The following is a 17,793-nucleotide window of genomic DNA, read 5'->3' as shown; positions in this document are numbered from 1 at the left end:
AAAAGACTGTGTGGTCCCTCAATGCTGCTCCATACAACTTGTTATATAATATGAAGGGCCATGTAAGCAGTAAAGACATTATCATACGGTTGTTTTAATGTGTCTTGTTCATTTACATACTATGGTCGATTACATGGAGACAAATGAATATTCTGTGGTTTCATTACTGGGTGGTTGTCACATCTACAGCGGTATGGGTTTCGATTGCATACATAATCAACCAGTCTACGGCGTGTACGTGCCCCAAATTTGGATTCCCTTTCCAAAAGTAACAACTATCAGCAGGGTGCCTGGCGTCAGAGTTTCAGAACTACATACTATGACCTTTATATGAATACACGCACCTAGTATTCCCTGAAACAACAGAATAGCTGATTTTGTCAGATTTGCAGAAATTCGCAACAGTTGAAAAATGTAATTCACTTATTACATCTTCACATACCCACCTTCAGCAAATGATAAGGAATGTGTCTTATGTTTCCAAAAGAATACAGTAAATATCATCCCATAAATGTAATACCATCGAGTGCAGTTCATCCTAGGGACTCCTGTAAGGGACAAGGGCCTCACACTGACATGGGACGATAAGGACAGGGAGCCGTTTCTAACGCTGGTATGAAATGGTTAAAATCATTTTCACTTTATGCATCTCCTATTAATAAACGTTCCGCTTCCATTTAGAAACGTTGGGCTCACTGCATGGTCCTCTGCTATATATCAGGATTATTCACGTAATTGCTCTAATTTTACAGAGTGATCAAAGTTAGTCTGTTGGTTAGCTTTTTCCATGAGGGATGCCTTAGCCCAGGCAGAACAGTGGGATCACTGTGGACTGTTTCCAGTAGCTCGCTCTCTCTCCCACTTTGTTGACAGTTCGGTTGGGCACTGAAGGACTGTTTTACCATTTCTGGGATGCCTGAGCTCCTATCACACCTCTGAAACGCTAGAGGAAAAATTCAGTTTATTGCCTTTTTGATATAGTAGTTTATGGTTTCTGCGGTCCTGAAACTCAACCAAGAGTGAAACCGGACAGCAAGGGAAGGACAAACACGGGCGCTCAGAACATGGTTCCTCTTAACACATGGCCTTGGTCTGAAGTGGTCTGCCCTGTCTGAAACATTCACTTTCGCCTTAATTACCTTTCAAGCCGATGCCACCACCACCAGAGAAGGCACAGTAACAGCTTTTTCTTCTTCAACACGTGCTGAGAAAAGTAGCGATGGACCCTTACAAATGTACAAATGTACTAATGTACAAATGTCTGCTGTAATCAGAAGTGCACAAATCAGAGGCCTGGTGAGGCACTAAACTACAGGAGAGGGCTGAGGTTCTCCACACCTGATACACAGACATGGAGTGGCTATGTATATGGGAATGAATAAGAGGGATGGTGGGAGTAAGGTATAGACAGGGAGAGAAAGAGAGAGAGAGAGAGAGAGAGAGAGAGAGAGAGCCTGCCAGTCTTGTGCTCTAATTAAAGGGATCATTTTTAATTACACCACATTTTCAAGTGACATAGGCCTCGGCAAGCTGGTTTATGTCACGTTACAGTGCAGGAAGAAAAGGACTAGCTTTCATGGCATGGGATGGCAGAAGTCAAATAAACACGCCTGCTGAACATAATTTCCTCTGCGCGGCTACTGCTCAGGGTTGAAATGAAATCCATTATTTGATTACACTGGAAAAGGTAACAGGAAGCGGAGGGAGTATTCCAGTCACAGCCTCCTTGTAAAGATCAATTGCAGTGTTCCCTTTGAAAAGGAAGCAAACAGAGATACTTGGTGTTTTCAAAACCAGGGTCAGAGCAGTCTGTGTTGTTCCTGGTTGCTAGGGCCGGACTTCTTCCACACGCTGTCCATAACATTTTCAGCTACCCAGTTTTTGGTGTGCTCATAGAGTCTTAAACTGAGACTAATATGAATTGTCTGACTCACAAAAAGACCAAACCTGAATAGAGTACATACAGTGTGTACATACGCTTTGAGAGGGGACTGCTTTAACCATCACAATTCAGTACAGAACAAGAGTGAAGGAAAGGAGAGCGGACAAGAACAACAGTCATAAATAGAGCTGATGTTCAAAACATAATACAAGAGCAAGATTATCGCAAGAAGCTGAATTCCGAGACCGCTTGCACAGACAAAATATTTTGCTTGTGTTTTGTGGTTTAATGATGGTGTTTGGCAGGCCGAGTTATCAATGTTGTTCTGAGACAAGAAGTCCCTGAGAGCAGAGCAGAGCAGAGCAGAGCAGTCGAGTAAACACAACGGCAGCTCCTCATCTGTGCCAGTATCTCTGTGATAGCACAGACACTAATAGCAACTTACAGGAATCGCCTCGCTGCTCTCTTCAAAACAGAGGAGGGTGGAGCAGAGGCCGTCACACATGCAGTGCACTCTTTGTTGCTGTGAACAGGCAAAGAACAAAACAGAGCCAGTCTAACCCCTCAGTCCAGACCCTCATAGAGCCAGTCTAACCCTTCAGTCCAGACCCTCATAGAGCCAGTCTAACCACTCAGTCCAGACCCTCACAGAGCCAGTCTAACCCCTCAGTCCAGACCCTCATAGAGCCAGTCTAACCACTCAGTCCAGACCCTCACAGAGCCAGTCTAACCCTTCAGTCCAGACCCTCATAGAGCCAGTCTAACCACTCAGTCCAGACCCTCATAGAGCCAGTCTAACCCCTCAGTCCAGACCCTCACAGAGCCAGTCTAACCTCTCAGTCCAGACCCTCACAGAGCCAGTCTAACCCCTCAGTCCAGACCCTCACAGAGTCAGTCTAACCTCTCAGTCCAGACCCTCACAGAGTCAGTCTAACCCCTCAGTCCAGACCCTCATAGAGCCAGTCTAACCACTCAGTCCAGACCCTGGGCCTCCAGACCCTCACAGAGTCAGTCTAACCTCTCAGTCCAGACCCTCACAGAGTCAGTCTAACCCCTCAGTCCAGACCCTGGGCCTCCAGACCCTCACAGAGTCAGTCTAACCCCTCAGTCCAGACCCTCATAGAGTCAGTCTAACCCCTCAGTCCAGACCCTGGGCCTCCAGACCCTCACAGAGCGAGTCCAAGGATACGGCTCCTGCCACGGCTCCAGCAGCTCTCACACTCACTTCATCCTCTCTTCAGGAAGCGGGCGGCTAATTGGCTCCGGCACGCTGCAGGCCTCTGACATATCTCAGGAAGAGCACCTGAAGGAGACGTGACATGCTAATTTCATGCATACCTTCACCGCCCCAAACTGTTGCTGCCTGTCGGCATCCGGGCGAGTGGCTCTCTGTGCCCCACTGCACGGCTGGCGTGTGTGGGGGCAGGGGGCCGGGGCGAAGGACTGGGTTTCAGTTAGGACGTTGCCAGACCAGACCCTCGCAAAAACCAGACCGACCACAGTCCACCAGCATGAATGGCCTCTCAGAACATGAACATAGTGGAAGATGGCGGGGAACGGCAGTATTTTTTGACCTGATTGCTAAAAAATAATCTCAAGTAAAACAGGTTTGTCGCTGGTTAGGGACCACCCGTGGCGCAGATGTCCACAAAGTCAACAGGAGTCAACAGAAATATAGAGAAGACAACCAGACAAACACCCTCTAAAAACATAAACAAGTCTGAGTATTTTGAGGTTCAAGGTTTTCCCTTCTGCTGAAGAGCCTGATTTGGTGCGGGTAAGCCCTGGCTCAGACTGGAACTGTTCCGCTTTCCGTGCAAAGGTGCAGGTCCTGATTATTTTAACAACTGGCAAATTACCTTACGGTTATGAAGTAAATTTCATGGGGAGCTAGCAGGCTTTAGCCTCATGACAAACTGTGAAGCTATCTTTTATTAGCAAGCTACCTCAAAATCAGAAGTAAACATAATTGAAGAATTACAGAGATTCCAATAATGTCTGCCCAGCTCAACTTCAAATCTGAGAAATGAAAGGACAGCAAAACGTTGCATTTATAGTCCACAGGCAGCTAAGAGAACTTCACTGAAGCCAGTGAAGCCCATAAAAATGTATCATGCAAGAAAAAGATACATGGTTCAAATATTAGCAGACAGCCCCATCTAAACTTCTAGCAATTGGCTTCTGGTAATTACACTGATTTGTATGATAGACATTTATTACAGACACAGAAGGGGGAGATTTTCATGTCCCCAATCAAAATGGTGGCCCCATTTCAAGCAGTCGTATAAAGAAATTGCTGCAGTAGCAAAAGAAGGAGCAAAAACAAGGCCCTTGGGATGGACTGAAACACAGGAATCATAGAAACTTCTTAAGAATAACTGCCTGTGAAAGCGGATCCAGCCAACTTCTGCACCTGGTGCCTCAGGAAGCGGCCAAGTGAACCCTGATTCACATGGAGTGTGTCAGGCAATCCTGATGGCTTTTCACTGCTCTGTTTGGGTTACTGAAGGAGGCTGACATCTAGCACCAGGACCCACCAGCAGTACATCAAATCACCTACCAGACAAGGAGAATTGAGTAGTGCTACCTGTAATGGATGCCATAAAACAGTACACTTAAGTGTTCTCATAACAAATCTCATAGCATGAGTGAAATATTGCTAATTATGTTAATATTCAAATAATAATTGATTTAATATGAAAATGTAATATAACTAATGGAAAGGAGAAAAACACAGACTCCCTCATTAATGATACGTTCAAATAAAACACAAGCCTCACTTGAGAGCTAGACCCAGCTCCTTCAGACACACGATCTCTGACAAGGCCACGTCACTGAACACTAGGGGTCAGTGTAATGATCTTCAAACACACATGACCTAACCTCTCTCTGAACACATACCCATTTCACTTTGTTCACAAAGACACAGGGTCATCACTGATTAAAAAAACACTTCCATGATCAGCAATGACACTTTTACACAAACGAAACAGGAGTCATTATTAATAAACTCGCTCAGTTTATCATGCCTTAAACTCTCATGTTCATCAGGCCTTAACAGGAAGAATACTTCACAGTTGCCAACCAGAGCATAAGACACGCACACAAATTGTTTCCCTGTGACATGGAGTGAACACTGAGGTTTCTAGGGAACCCGGGGTTTTGACTCCCAGCCAGGGTCACTGTTAAGGTCACAGTCAATGTGAGTCTCCCTCGTAAGTCTTGGATGGCCTATTACTCTCCCATCTGAGGCTGAGTGTGTGGAATATGAATAGCAGCTGATTTAGTCTTGACTTGAAATGAACTTTGAATTAACAATGTGAGACTGTGTTTGGGCCTAACTATTAATAGGCTCAATATTATTTTGTGGTGAAGTTTCCCCCCTTTTTTTTCCGAGGGAGTTGAGATTGCGTCAACGGAACAGATCTAGCAGATCTGTTTGATGACTGAATACTTTGTTTCTGGTCTTCACAAACAAAATGAGTAAAACAAATCATGAAACTAATCAGAGATGGGCAGCTCATGACTCATCATGACTCACTGCCAGAGACGAGTTCTGTCCCTTTTGTTAAGACGCCTTTGTTAATGCAGTTGTTATTAGACCCATTGACACATGATACCTTCATACATAAATAAAAAGTCCACAGCATTCAGCCAGTGCAATAACAGGTAGTGGGAGATGCTTAGATATCAGTATGACACATGCAGACATGAGGTCCTCACCCAACACTGCATATGAGGGTGGGATTACTGCTGCATGTTCCATAGGCAGCCCATAAGGACACATAAGTATGTTAACAGAGTGAAAACTGAGGAGGCATACAGACTGGCCAGGAAATGTAGGGGAAAAAAAGCATACACCGGAGTTAACAGCCCGCGCACGCGCACACACACACACACACACACACACACACAGACAGACAGACAGACAGACAGACAGACAGACAGACAGACAGACAGACAGACAGACAGACAGACAGACAGACAGACAGAGACAGACAGACAGACAGACAGACAGACAGACAGACAGACAGACAGACAGACAGACAGACAGACAGACAGACACACACACACACACACACACACACACACACTCTGCCTGGATTGAAGGACCCAAGAGAAGAGCCCTCTGCCCTTCCTGTTTCTCAAGACACGATTGGCTCACGAGGTGCACCCATCACACATGGAGCCGCTTTCATTCAGTAAAAACATCATCTAAAAGAATGGAAATATCCATTTAAGCATGAAGGCTCTGACATGATCAACTAGTAGTTCATATGGACCAATAATCTAAGCCTTAAGGGTGCTGATAAAATGTAAACAAAATTAAGACAAAAAGCAGACTTCACCATATTTAAAAGCGCCATTGTTTTTAGAAAGGCACCAAATAGCTTTCAACGCCAGGCATCAATTAAGAGGTTATGAAAACAGCCCAGCTAATACAGTTGGGTAGGGTGAGGGTGTGGGTGCAGCGGATGTCAAGGCATTGCTGCAAGGCCTAATGATTAGCTGGATGGAAACAATCTTTCACCTAAGCAAACATTTAAACACTATGCAGTCTCACTGCCTCTGAGTGACCATGTGTGTGTGAGCATGTGCATGGAAGGTGTGTGTGTGTGTGTGTGTGTGTTTGTTTGTATGTGCGTGAATGCCAGTGGGCCTGCATAGATATGCAGATATCACCGTTTGTGCTCAGAAGAAGATGGTGTGTGTGTGTGTGTGTGTGTGTGTGTGTGTGTGTGTGTGTGTGTGTGTGTGTGTGTGTGTGTGTGTGTGTGAGTTGTGTGTGCCATGTGTTCTACACTGGATCACACACACTGCACACTCACCAACAGAGAAGCAAGAAATGTTTGCGGGCCATCTGGGAAGAATTTATTGTGTAATTTGGTTTATTACCACTGCGGTCTTTGCCTAAGTAGCATGCACACAATTACAGTCCACTCCACCGGGCTACACCTGGCCTCTCCTAAGAATAATAAATGCCGCCGAGGGGAAGCTGGGGATTAATTGAGGGTTATCACCATCATGCTCTGTTGAATGCTTACGGCTCAGACCGATGGGGTTATTTATGGTGGCGTAAAAATAAACATTCAAAAGGGTGGCATTACACATTTTATCATAACAAACAGTCAGCCTTTCCTGACAGCGTACCTCCAAACAGAAAGATGAGAAGACAGGAGATGTGCAGATAAGAACAAAGTCAAAGACAGACTCTGAGGTGAACAGTTGGTCTTGATCAAATGAGTGGAGGGATATCAGAGGAAGTCTCTGAGAGACTGTGTGCCTGTGATCAGTTGTATATGTGATACTCACATATGAAAACCATTACACAGAAATATACAAAACATTTGTTTGGCCCATGAAGTATTGGCCCATTTCAGAATTTAAAATAAGTACCAGCAATAAGCATTGTGGCAACATCAGTTGCCATTGCAGTAACATCAGTTGGCAACACAAAATATTCCTCAATAAAGTTAATATTGTACTTACTCAATGCACTGCGTTAAAACAGCCTTTTGTGCCCATACATATACCTGTTAGCTTTACATGACACAATATTTAGAGAGCATGTTACAACTTTATCATGCTCTCCTTGGAGCATGCTGTGTTATATACGGCCCTGGACCTCCACACCAGAGTTATACATCCTCGGGGAGCAGTCACTAAATTACTTTGGGCTGTCCAGGCTTTTAAGTTTGGCAAGTGGGCTCCACAATAGGTTTTAGTGTGGGGATTTATTCCACACCAACCCTGGCGTTCATCTGATTGGAAGTCAGAGCAGCCGCCATATAAATCTGTCTGGAAGTGGCCACTGTCTGAAAATACGGCGCAAACATATGACAGTTAACATTAATGCATTAAGTGAACAAGACAAGAGGGTTCGCTCCCGGACGTGAGGTAAGGGGGGAAGGACGTTTCCTCCTCCCTGGCCTGGAAGGCAGCTGTATGCTGCAGAGGTTTAGGGAAACAGATGCGAGGCCAAGGGCTCCAGAGCAGCTCCTCAGAACTCGGACTGCCTCCATTGATCTCCAGAGTGAAATACAGGGCTAAGGAATACATGGACGAGGGCCCAGAGAAGAGCGGTTTGATCACGTTGTCTGAACATGACATTGATTTGAAGGCAAGGTTCTCTAGCCGGCTCATCGGTAAGGAAAAGTAGTGGGAGCGAGGGCAATCACTGACGTTACATTGGAACTGAGAACAAAAACTAATGGCCCAGCTAGCTGGACCATCAGACAAGACGTAAAACATTACTTTGATCTCTTTGCGCTACACAGCTGCATCTTTACTTTTAGAGCCAGCAAAGGTGTCAAATACATTAGCTCTGCAATGCTCCAACTAAAAGGGCTCTTCTTACTTCTGTCATCTTTTCAAAGTGTGTCATCTCTGACACACTTCATATCTCTTCAACAGAATGAGTTCATGGGTTGCGCGCCAGTGAGTGTTGTCTCGTTGCTCTACGTTTGTTCCATGGGCCAGCTGGACAACAGTGCGCCCACTGGACTGCTCTTTAGTGAAAGGTGCTGGTGGACCTTTCAGCACCAATGAGCATCTTGTGATGACCCACAATGCGAAGCAGACAATTGGGCCATGGGATTAAATGAGAAATGTTAAGTGTTGCCTTTTTGATTCATCTTTTATACGTAAACCTTTTTACAGGTCTTTATGACATATGTTAACAAATTAAAATAATATACTGAGACAATCACACCTTTTCAGGTGGGATTTCTTTATAGGAATTGAAGAGATTTGTAATATCTATTTGCCAAACACATAGCATGAAATATAGGGACCATACTAACCCAACTTGACCCATCCAGCCATAATTGTAACTCAGTAACTCATCAACTTCAAATTCAAAAGAACCTGTGGTCAGATCATTCAATTCCTCTTACATTACACCCACCAATATCATAGGTTGCCTCCAATTATAAACAGATCATGCCTACCAAACAATGTTAGCAAAGCCTACCACTCTCCGGCTAATGTTACTCTGTGGGGGTGCCATGGAAACAGGAAAGAATGAAAGAACAGGACCTGTCCCGCAGCAAACCCTCAAAAAGAGGCAGATTTCCTCTCTCACCTCGTGGCCTCTGGTTGCCGGCAGAGTGAAACTGCAGAGGAGAGGCGAGGGTTTCCCGTCCCCGCACCTCTCCCAGTGCACACCACACCACACCACACCACACCACACACCACAGCACTCCACTGCGTGATTTAAGAGGTCCAGACTCCAGAGGGGAAAGGTCAAAGCAATGAATTTAGTGAGACACTTTCCCCCTCATTGTGGAGCAGGGGCACCATGGAGCGGTGAGGTGAAAGGTTAAAACAGCACTGCGTGTCGTAGTCTACTCTAGTTGACCCTCCGCAGATAACTCCCCCGTCCCCCAACACCACCCCCCGCTCTCATAAACCAACACACAGGAATAAGAGTGGGAGGCTGAACAGTTCAAATAAACCCCTGTGGGGAAGCCATGTGGGCTTCAAGACTACTGTACATGACATGCTAATGAAGTTCATCCCCACCCACAGGCATTTAAACATCACACTTTTTAGTAGGATGTTAGAGTGTCAAATTATACCAATTGTACAATTACACACTATATACTGTATACTGTAACTGTACAATTACATACTGAATGCCGTATTTTGCACTATGACCTTACATCATATGTGACTGGGAAGCTTACAGGGCTTATATACCTAATAATCTAATAGCAATCTAATATAGCTAATATTTCATAGTTAAGATACATGCACTATGATTTGAACTATGAAGCACTGAAAACACATGTATTCAGAAAACTAGATTGACCTTACAGTACATTTTGTTTGTGGTTAGCTTGTGATAATGTGCTTGCACAGGGGGGTTTACCCGTGTGTTGACTTAAAAAATGACAGCACTTGACTTTGCAAGCAGGCCTATTTACTTTGCTTTGAGCCTTTGTGTTTTTTTGTCTTCAGTCCGAGTTGAATGGAGATCAACTTTCAGAAGAATCTGCTGCAGGGGATTTCTGGGAAGCTTTTTGAAATGGCCGGGCCCTTTGGAATGGTGCAAACTAAAATGGTCAGAGACGGGGCTGCTGCTTGTGATTGTTCTATTTCTGTTTAATTACAGATCTGCCTTAAAACGTTTTCACAGATGCTGTAAATGTCTGAGCCTTTTGTTCGCAAGCTCAACGGCTTTGCGTCAGCTGTCCCCCCAACAACAAAAGTTTCATTTTTAACTCATTGCTGTCTGCATGACTTCTTAAACCTAACTGAATGCAAGGAGGCATAATTAAAAAAGTTGGAAAAAAAAATCATATAATGACAGTGCAGTGAAATAGCTGAAATGCCACTGTAGTTCACTAGCCTCTTAAAATCTTGGCATTTTTTGTCCATTTCACATCCACTTTCAGACCCAAATTCCGAGGCCTACTTTGCAGTGTTACCATAGGAGGGTGGCAGATTGCAGAAGTCATGGTACAGATAACCCATCAGCCCTTTTAGATCTAGATTACTGTGGGTGTGATTGGGATACTGCTCAGGGATATTTACATAGAAATGTGTGGTCAGTCAAATCTCATCCCAATCAAAAGTCTTTCAAGTTGGAATATGGGGAATTTCTTATTTGGCACGTGCGTGTGGGGCAACATTGTGGATTATTGGCCAACGGAGTGGGGCAAAGACTATCTGTCATTTTGAAGGGGACCACTCAAGGAACATATTACTTTATGTTTTCCACATAAGCAATGAGTGAAGCTGCCATGGTAACTGCACAACAGTACTGAGTGCATGCCTTCCTTGTGCCAGACTGACAGGCCAGTTTTCCAATCCAATTTGAGTCATTAGTTCTTCATGGATATATTTGCTGTCTGATTGGCTTATCGTGATGACTGAGGTGTCATTCTATAGCAGAGACTGTGACATATTGAACCATAGGCATCACATGAGTCGTGGTCAACCCAAAGTCATTTAAGTATAATTAGTGTGCTTGCCCGTAGGACAAGCACAACTATTGTTCTTCTTATGTTTTCTTATTCTCCTTTCTGCCGTGTTTTCTTGCGACGAATCAGGCCTCGCCCGATTGAGATAGAGACGCCGTTCAAACACCGAAACGTCCGGCCCGAACCGGTGCAACCTGCTATATCTTTTCGTGGCGATACTCCTTGTCACTCTTTTTTTATTCCTCTTTTTCATCACCTTTTTTCCCCATAGACTTGCATGGCAGAACTCTGTGGCTTTGTGACATCATAATGGTGTCTTTGAACTGGCTTGCAGCTGTGCTTCACTGACACCTGCGGCTTTGTGACATCATAATGGTGTCTTTGAACTGGCTTGCAGCTGTGCTTCACTGACACCTGCCCCAATTCCAAGGCACTTGTTCTCTCAAATGCAAATTCTCTCAAATGCTTCAAATTTGGTTACATTACTCAGACTGTTAATACTTTTCTTCCCATGTCTGATCCTTTGTGTGATGTTATGGCTGCAACGTCAAAGGTCATGGCCGCAACAGAGCAAGCACACTCTCGCAGTTCGTTCACGAAACGCATTCTAGTTCTTAAATGTCCCTTCTTGGTTTGTATCCAAAATGTCACAAAAAGGTCTTATTTTATTTTACAGTGGACACCTAACGATAACTGATTCTACTGTTCTGAACTTCTTTAGTCGTTCTTTTGAGTTAGGTTAGTTTAACAGCATTTTGCCTTGCACGATCGTATAGCCAGTGGTCTTGCCATTTGTTAGACATAGAGGCCTTTGATAGTCATGAAAAATATAAATGGCCATAATCATAGTCATAATCTCAAAGCAATATATTTGTTCACATATTTAATTTAAGGAGGAATATTAATTCAATAATTTGGAATAGTTTTTTTTGTGTCAGATATAGGGATGAGAACCTTTACGATTTTAACGATTCCGGTTCCTTATCGATTCCTGCTTATCGATTCGATTCCTTATCGATTCTCTTATCGATTCTTATTGGGTAAGGGGTGAAAAAAGAGCACAAACAGGTTTTTTACATTAATGTTCTTTTATATAAATTTCTAGAATGCTGCACACACCATAAACAGAATGTTTACATAAATAACCAAAAACTTTTATTAAAAAACAAGAGACATTCTTGCCACTAAATATAAACCACTAAATATAAAACAACAATATTTAAATGCATATGTGGTGAGAGTGTCAACTCTAAAGCTATACATTGACATTGCAGAGCACTGTTGACTGCTATTTCACTCATTCACTCATCTATACTGTATAGATGAGTGTATGAGTGAATGAGTGAAATAGCAAACAACCCCTATACAACCCTTCCTCTGCTACCTACTGATCTTTCTTTTCCAGAGCAGATATACCTCAGGAAATGTCTCATAATTGTTGGAACATTACAATACATCCAGGTTTAGTTTAAGTTAGTCCAATCTAAACCCCTCCCTCATTGCACTCTTGAGATAAACTAAATCTGGCAATAAAATGGCACTAACAAAATCGTTGAATTGTCTGATCTTACATGAAGACCTTGTTATTGAGTAAACTGAAGGACTGTATATTTTCTTGTAGGTTGCTTGGTTGTATGGCTAATTGCGAACTATTATGCTTAACGCTTCTAATAGCAATGTAGAACCCACTACAAACACAATAACGTACTAGAACATACTTACTTGTATCATGCACACAATGCCTCACATACGTATTTGAACAAAGATGATTCGCAAACTAGGCACTCAGTATATTTAAAACTTAACTATTGCTGCCACTGAATTGAAAGAGAAACGTATCCATATCTAGGGAGCTGCACGCGTTGCTAGGCAACGCCATTATTAACGGAGTCGTTTCATCCCTGACTTACCAAGCCAAGGTAAAGTCCTCAAAATGTTTTATCATACGGTGTTACTCGTGTGTTATCAGCAAACTTTCTAGAACCAACAGAGGGGAGGCAAGCACTGCCTCTGCCTCAAGCCAACGGCTGAAAATAGAAGATTCTACAGCTAAGCTAGCCTACGTTATATGACAATGTCCAACATCGCCCATTCTGTTAAGCAATTAAATGCTAAGTTTAGTTATGGTTAACACGACAACGCAAACGTTTGCTGATAACACACGAGTAACACCGTTATGATAAAACATTTTGAGGAGTTTACCTTGGTAAGTTAGGGATGAAGCGCCGTCGTTAGTTAGTCAAAAACATGACAATCTTGTAATTTAATACCATGTTGTGTGCTCAAGTGCTTATTCATAGTAGATGTACCTCCTCCCTTTGACGAAATACATGTTTTACAGACGTTACAAGTGACCATGTTTGCATTTGTTCGAGTGAAATAAAGCCACACTTTAGATCGCTTCTGTCTAGTTGCCATTTCTGCTGCGGTCTGATTTTTTAAGAGTTCGCGCATGCGCAAACGGCACAGAGGTCCGTTTACAGACCCGGTTTTGAATTTGGCTAACGATTCCAAAGATTCGGCTCATTAGGAACCGGTTCTAAACAAGAACCGGGTTTCGGTTCCCATCCCTAGTCAGATATAGATTGGAAGTTGAGGTTCTGATCTTTCTTCTGATGCCATGGGTATGCATGTAGTGAGTATGGAAGCTTGAAAGTGATTTCCATTAAGATGTCCTATGAAAGACTGCCTTCAGTACAGGCTAAGCTAGAGTAGTGTTGTTGTCTGTGAGGGGATCAGTGGTAGACTCACCATGTTGATGAGCTGGGTGTGGACAATGTCCTCCACCAGTGCTGCCGTGTCATGTAAGGGTCTACGGGAGTCCCCCAGGGCAAACCTGCAGGGAAACAGTCAACCGGTCCAAGAGAAACAAGTCAGTAACATCAATAGCAGTAAATTATTCTTCCTATCTTACTGTCCATCAGCTGTGCTATTATGATTAATACGCTTAATTGAAATTCGAATTAAAATATTAACATTGTAAAAGGATCCTAGATAACAGAGCGAGAGCAGAGGTTTGTTTTGGCCTCCCTCTATCTCTACAGCATATGTGATAGAACTACACTGTGTCTGTCTGTCTGTCTGCGTGCATGTGTGTACTTTATATTGGGTGTGATCGTTTCTTTGCGTATGTGTGTGTGTCCGCATGGGAATGTGTGTCGCTACCGTGCTCCTCAGTACAACATTTGTTTAGTCAATGACATGTGTCAGGAAAGCCTCTCCAGAGATCATTAAAACGATTCCACCAGACAAAGAGGTCCCTTCTCCAGCCCAAACCCATGGGTTCGGCTGTAAACATCAACAGGCTGAGATTGCCTTTACTGTATTCACTATGTGCATTGCCAGAGAGCTGTTTACAAATACTGAAGCCCTACATTCACAGCATGTTCCCACACGACTCCTGCCAAAGCTCCCCACATTCACTGTGCTTAATATCGACACAGTGGTTTCATCCAATAGAGGCGAAACCACAGAGCGGCCACACACCGCCGTTTTAAAGGAGGGAAAGATGGAAAGCGCGATGGGAAGCGACCCTGGGAAGCTTGAAGCTGATTCTGCTTCATTAACAGACAGAGTGGCGTACACCATTATGCTCGGTGCAACAAAAAAAATAACTTTCCTGAAATGAACATCAGGCGTACAGTCAGCAAAGATGGCTTTTAAGACATATGGTTATTTGAGCTATTCCTTCTAGAAGTTTCTTTCATTGGGCCTTAATGATCTCCCCTGGGCTTGAAGCTTGGCATATGAAAACAGTGTGCCACTCACGACTCCATACTGCTTTAGGTGAAACGCCAGGGCGGGGACTGAATAAGAATAAGTATTTCTTGGTATATATTTGTATTTTTGTATATTCCAAATTTCGTTGTATGCAAATACAATAAAAATTGAGGCTTTTATATTTCTATTCTATTTATATACTGAGAAATCCTGCAATATAACTGCAATGAGTGCAATTTAGAACACACGTGTTCCATAATGCCTTCTTTTTTACTCTGCAGATGTATCTCTCCTATCTTGTTTTGTGAAATGACGCCAGGTATTTCCCCTTATCTTATGTCATGTCTTGATCTGCATTGAGTACTACTTGAGCAAAGGGACTAAGGAGACGAGACCACCCCAAACCTCTGGATCAGGAAGCAATTCACTACGCGTAGGAGGAAAGTCAAAAGGAGAAATATGCAAGACAGATGCTTAAGGCAACAGGAGCTGGATTATTAAAGCTAATCTGTTCCTTATCTTTTTCCTAACCTGTCAGAGCTGCCTTTGAAAAAGAGAGAGATATTTAGTTCTTCTCTTTACAGTCACAGCTAGACCAAAAAACACATTTCTAGCTGCAAAACAGACAGAGGATTCTTTTTACTCCAATACCAGTTCACCAGCTGTCTCTGCCTCTTATAGGCCCAACAAGACACATAAATGGACATACAGAATCACCTACCCTTGAGAGGAAAAAAAAAAAAAAAAAAAGCTCCCCATACATCTGGATATTGGATATCTCAGGCATAACCCTGTCAATTAACTTTTATTACAGCCCTGTTTCGCTCTTTTCTTCACATGAATACATTTTTAATCCAAATGACTTCCAGAGGAGGATCAGTAATTCGCTCCAGTTGCATAATTTATTCCACTTGTTTAGTCACAAAGCCGTTTCAGTTCAGACCAGGAAACTCTCGAGACAACAGACCTTCTAGGAGCTTGCAGACTGGACAACGATCAATCATTTTCTCTTTCCGCACGACGAGGGAAACCTCTTTTGTCTGTTGTCTCAACAACTGTTCCAAAATAAAGTGCAGTTTATGGGGCTGGACAAGCTTCAGTTTAAGAGACCCAATCAAGAGGCTTTGATAGGTTCTGAACACAATTAAGATGTGCTGGGAAGCAGACAAACAACAACTGCAGGGACATGAAACATGGAGTAATAAACAGCACAAACAATAAACTGCAATTGCGAGCATTCATGTGCCTTTAACATGTGTTCTCTCTTGCTTGGCTCTAATTTCCAGCCTAATATGACACAAGTATTTGTCGTAGTAGCTGACATTTTCGCACGGCAGTCATGGCCGTCAGTGATCTCCTCACTCACAGACTCCTGACAAGCATCTGTTTCTGCACAGCAGCCATGCTTGTGTGCCTGCATATACAACACTAAACAAAAGACTGCCAAATCACAATTGGATTTCTAAAAGTGACTGGGTATTTGGATAGAGCTTTGTGTCCAAATGCATACCGTGAACTGGAGGCCTGTGTTTGTTTACTTGTGGTGTGGGGAAGGCCCCCTCATGCCTCCCTCAATGACACCACTACTCCAGTTTGGCGCCGAATCAGAGGGGCCAGTAGGGACAGTATAAACACATTGATTTGACAACCCTGATGCCTGGAAAAAAACAACTGTACAATTAAATTCCAAATATACAACGCCGAAAAGTACACAGAGAGCCCTGACGACTAGTTGCCTGCCAATATTTATGGATTTGGATGTGCGCATCTATTTAAAGAAAATGATAGGGAGCTCTTTGGAGTCGGAGTCAGGGGAAGAACAATCCTCTGCTCCTATCAGTGCATCAGCATTCCTCCACATCTGACTCTCCACAGCCTTGTTTGAATTACAGACTGGGAGTTGGACAGAGTCCATATTCAACTTATGACCCCAACTAACTAGGCGTTATCATCTCTGTGCATTGTTGCTTTGTTGAGGACAAGGTATGAGTGAAGGTCATAAAGGGTTTTTTTGAAGAAAAAAAATCACAAGAATAATGATATAAGTGAACATAAACACGGTCATCTTTAAGTAGTACAGCTGAGCAAAATATGGTAATCGAGGCAAAAATAATCAATACAACCAGCAGAAGATAGCCCAACAGTCATCAGGTTTTCAACTGAGAAGAGTATTTAGGCCATAGCAGTAGAAAAGAAAAAAAAGCTGAATCTCTTAAATCACCACATCCATTTTCATAACCAAACTATGGACGGAAATGGTTAATAAAAAGAAAACAGCTACTTAGTTTAGTACTTACTACTTGGTGACAGTAACATGGCTTTTTAACGATTCCTAATTTTAAAAAGCATGAAAAGCGCCCTGCAATAATAGTTGTAGGGTTAACCAAAATGAAGCAGATTCAATTCATTGAGTGAATTTCCAGACCCAACACAATTAGTGAGGTTACAGACAGCCAGATCTATTGTTTTAACAGTGGCCTTTTTATTTGTATATTTCTACCAGTTCACAAGTCTTTCATTACACACACAACACCACAGTTGAATCACTTGTGTGAGAAAAATACAAAGGGATAATATGTTGGGTTTGGGCAGACCCATTCCGCAGCTTGACTTAAGCACAGCTTAGGTCCCTAGAAGAAGTAGATTTATCCTGTTCCATCAGAAACTGCCTTTATCCAAATGTAAGCAGTAAAAACTAGACCATTGAGCAGTTTCACACCCAAGATAAACGTCAGGAAAACAACTGGTGTTTATTTTATGGACACTTCTGCAGGTTAGCGTGAAGAACTTTGGGCTGAGCTGGCACAGGCTGTGCACTGACAGGGGAGGTGAGACGGACCTCTCCTCTACTCCTAACACAATGTCCCTGAGCACAGTCAGTCCGTCTGGGGCTATTTACATGCTATTTCACATCAGCGAATGGAGAGTATGATGTCAAAGACAGCACTAGACAGCATTAGGGATGTCTCACATAACCCATCTATTCTGGGCTTAGGGAGACGCAGCAATAAAGCGAATGTGTTTAGTCCTTTCACAACACGAGTTTGTTTACTAATTCACTACATGGCTGGAATGTGTGTGTATGATCTTTCCTAACAGTCATCCTTGCTCCATCCTGTGAAAACACACAAACATCTTCTTTTTTAATAGATTTTATGTTTTCTTTATTTTGAAATGTCTCCCTTTGATGTGCCGTGTGATAGATGGTTTACAAGGACTCAGTAAAGAAAGACTGTGTGGGTAGCCAGGCTCATTGCAAACCGG

General features: G+C 43.1%; 1 protein-coding gene across 4 annotated transcripts in view; it reads right to left on the bottom strand.

The window, feature by feature from the left end:
• The window catches only part of supt3h (SPT3 homolog, SAGA and STAGA complex component), a 93,352-nt gene that overhangs the window by 33,689 nt on the left and 41,870 nt on the right, over positions 1-17,793 (bottom strand). For all 4 annotated transcript variants that reach the window (XM_080850053.1, XM_080850052.1, XM_080850054.1 and 1 more), the window contains one exon: positions 13,561-13,645. In XM_080850053.1, coding sequence (XP_080706179.1) covers positions 13,561-13,645 — 85 coding nt within the window. The remainder of the gene's footprint in view (positions 1-13,560; positions 13,646-17,793) is intronic.

Source organism: Sprattus sprattus (assembly GCF_963457725.1).
Source record: "Sprattus sprattus genome assembly, chromosome: 13".
NCBI classification, from domain to species: Eukaryota; Metazoa; Chordata; class Actinopteri; order Clupeiformes; family Clupeidae; genus Sprattus; species Sprattus sprattus.
Note: the sequence above shows the minus strand (reverse complement) of the source record. Positions and strands in the feature narration are given on the sequence as shown.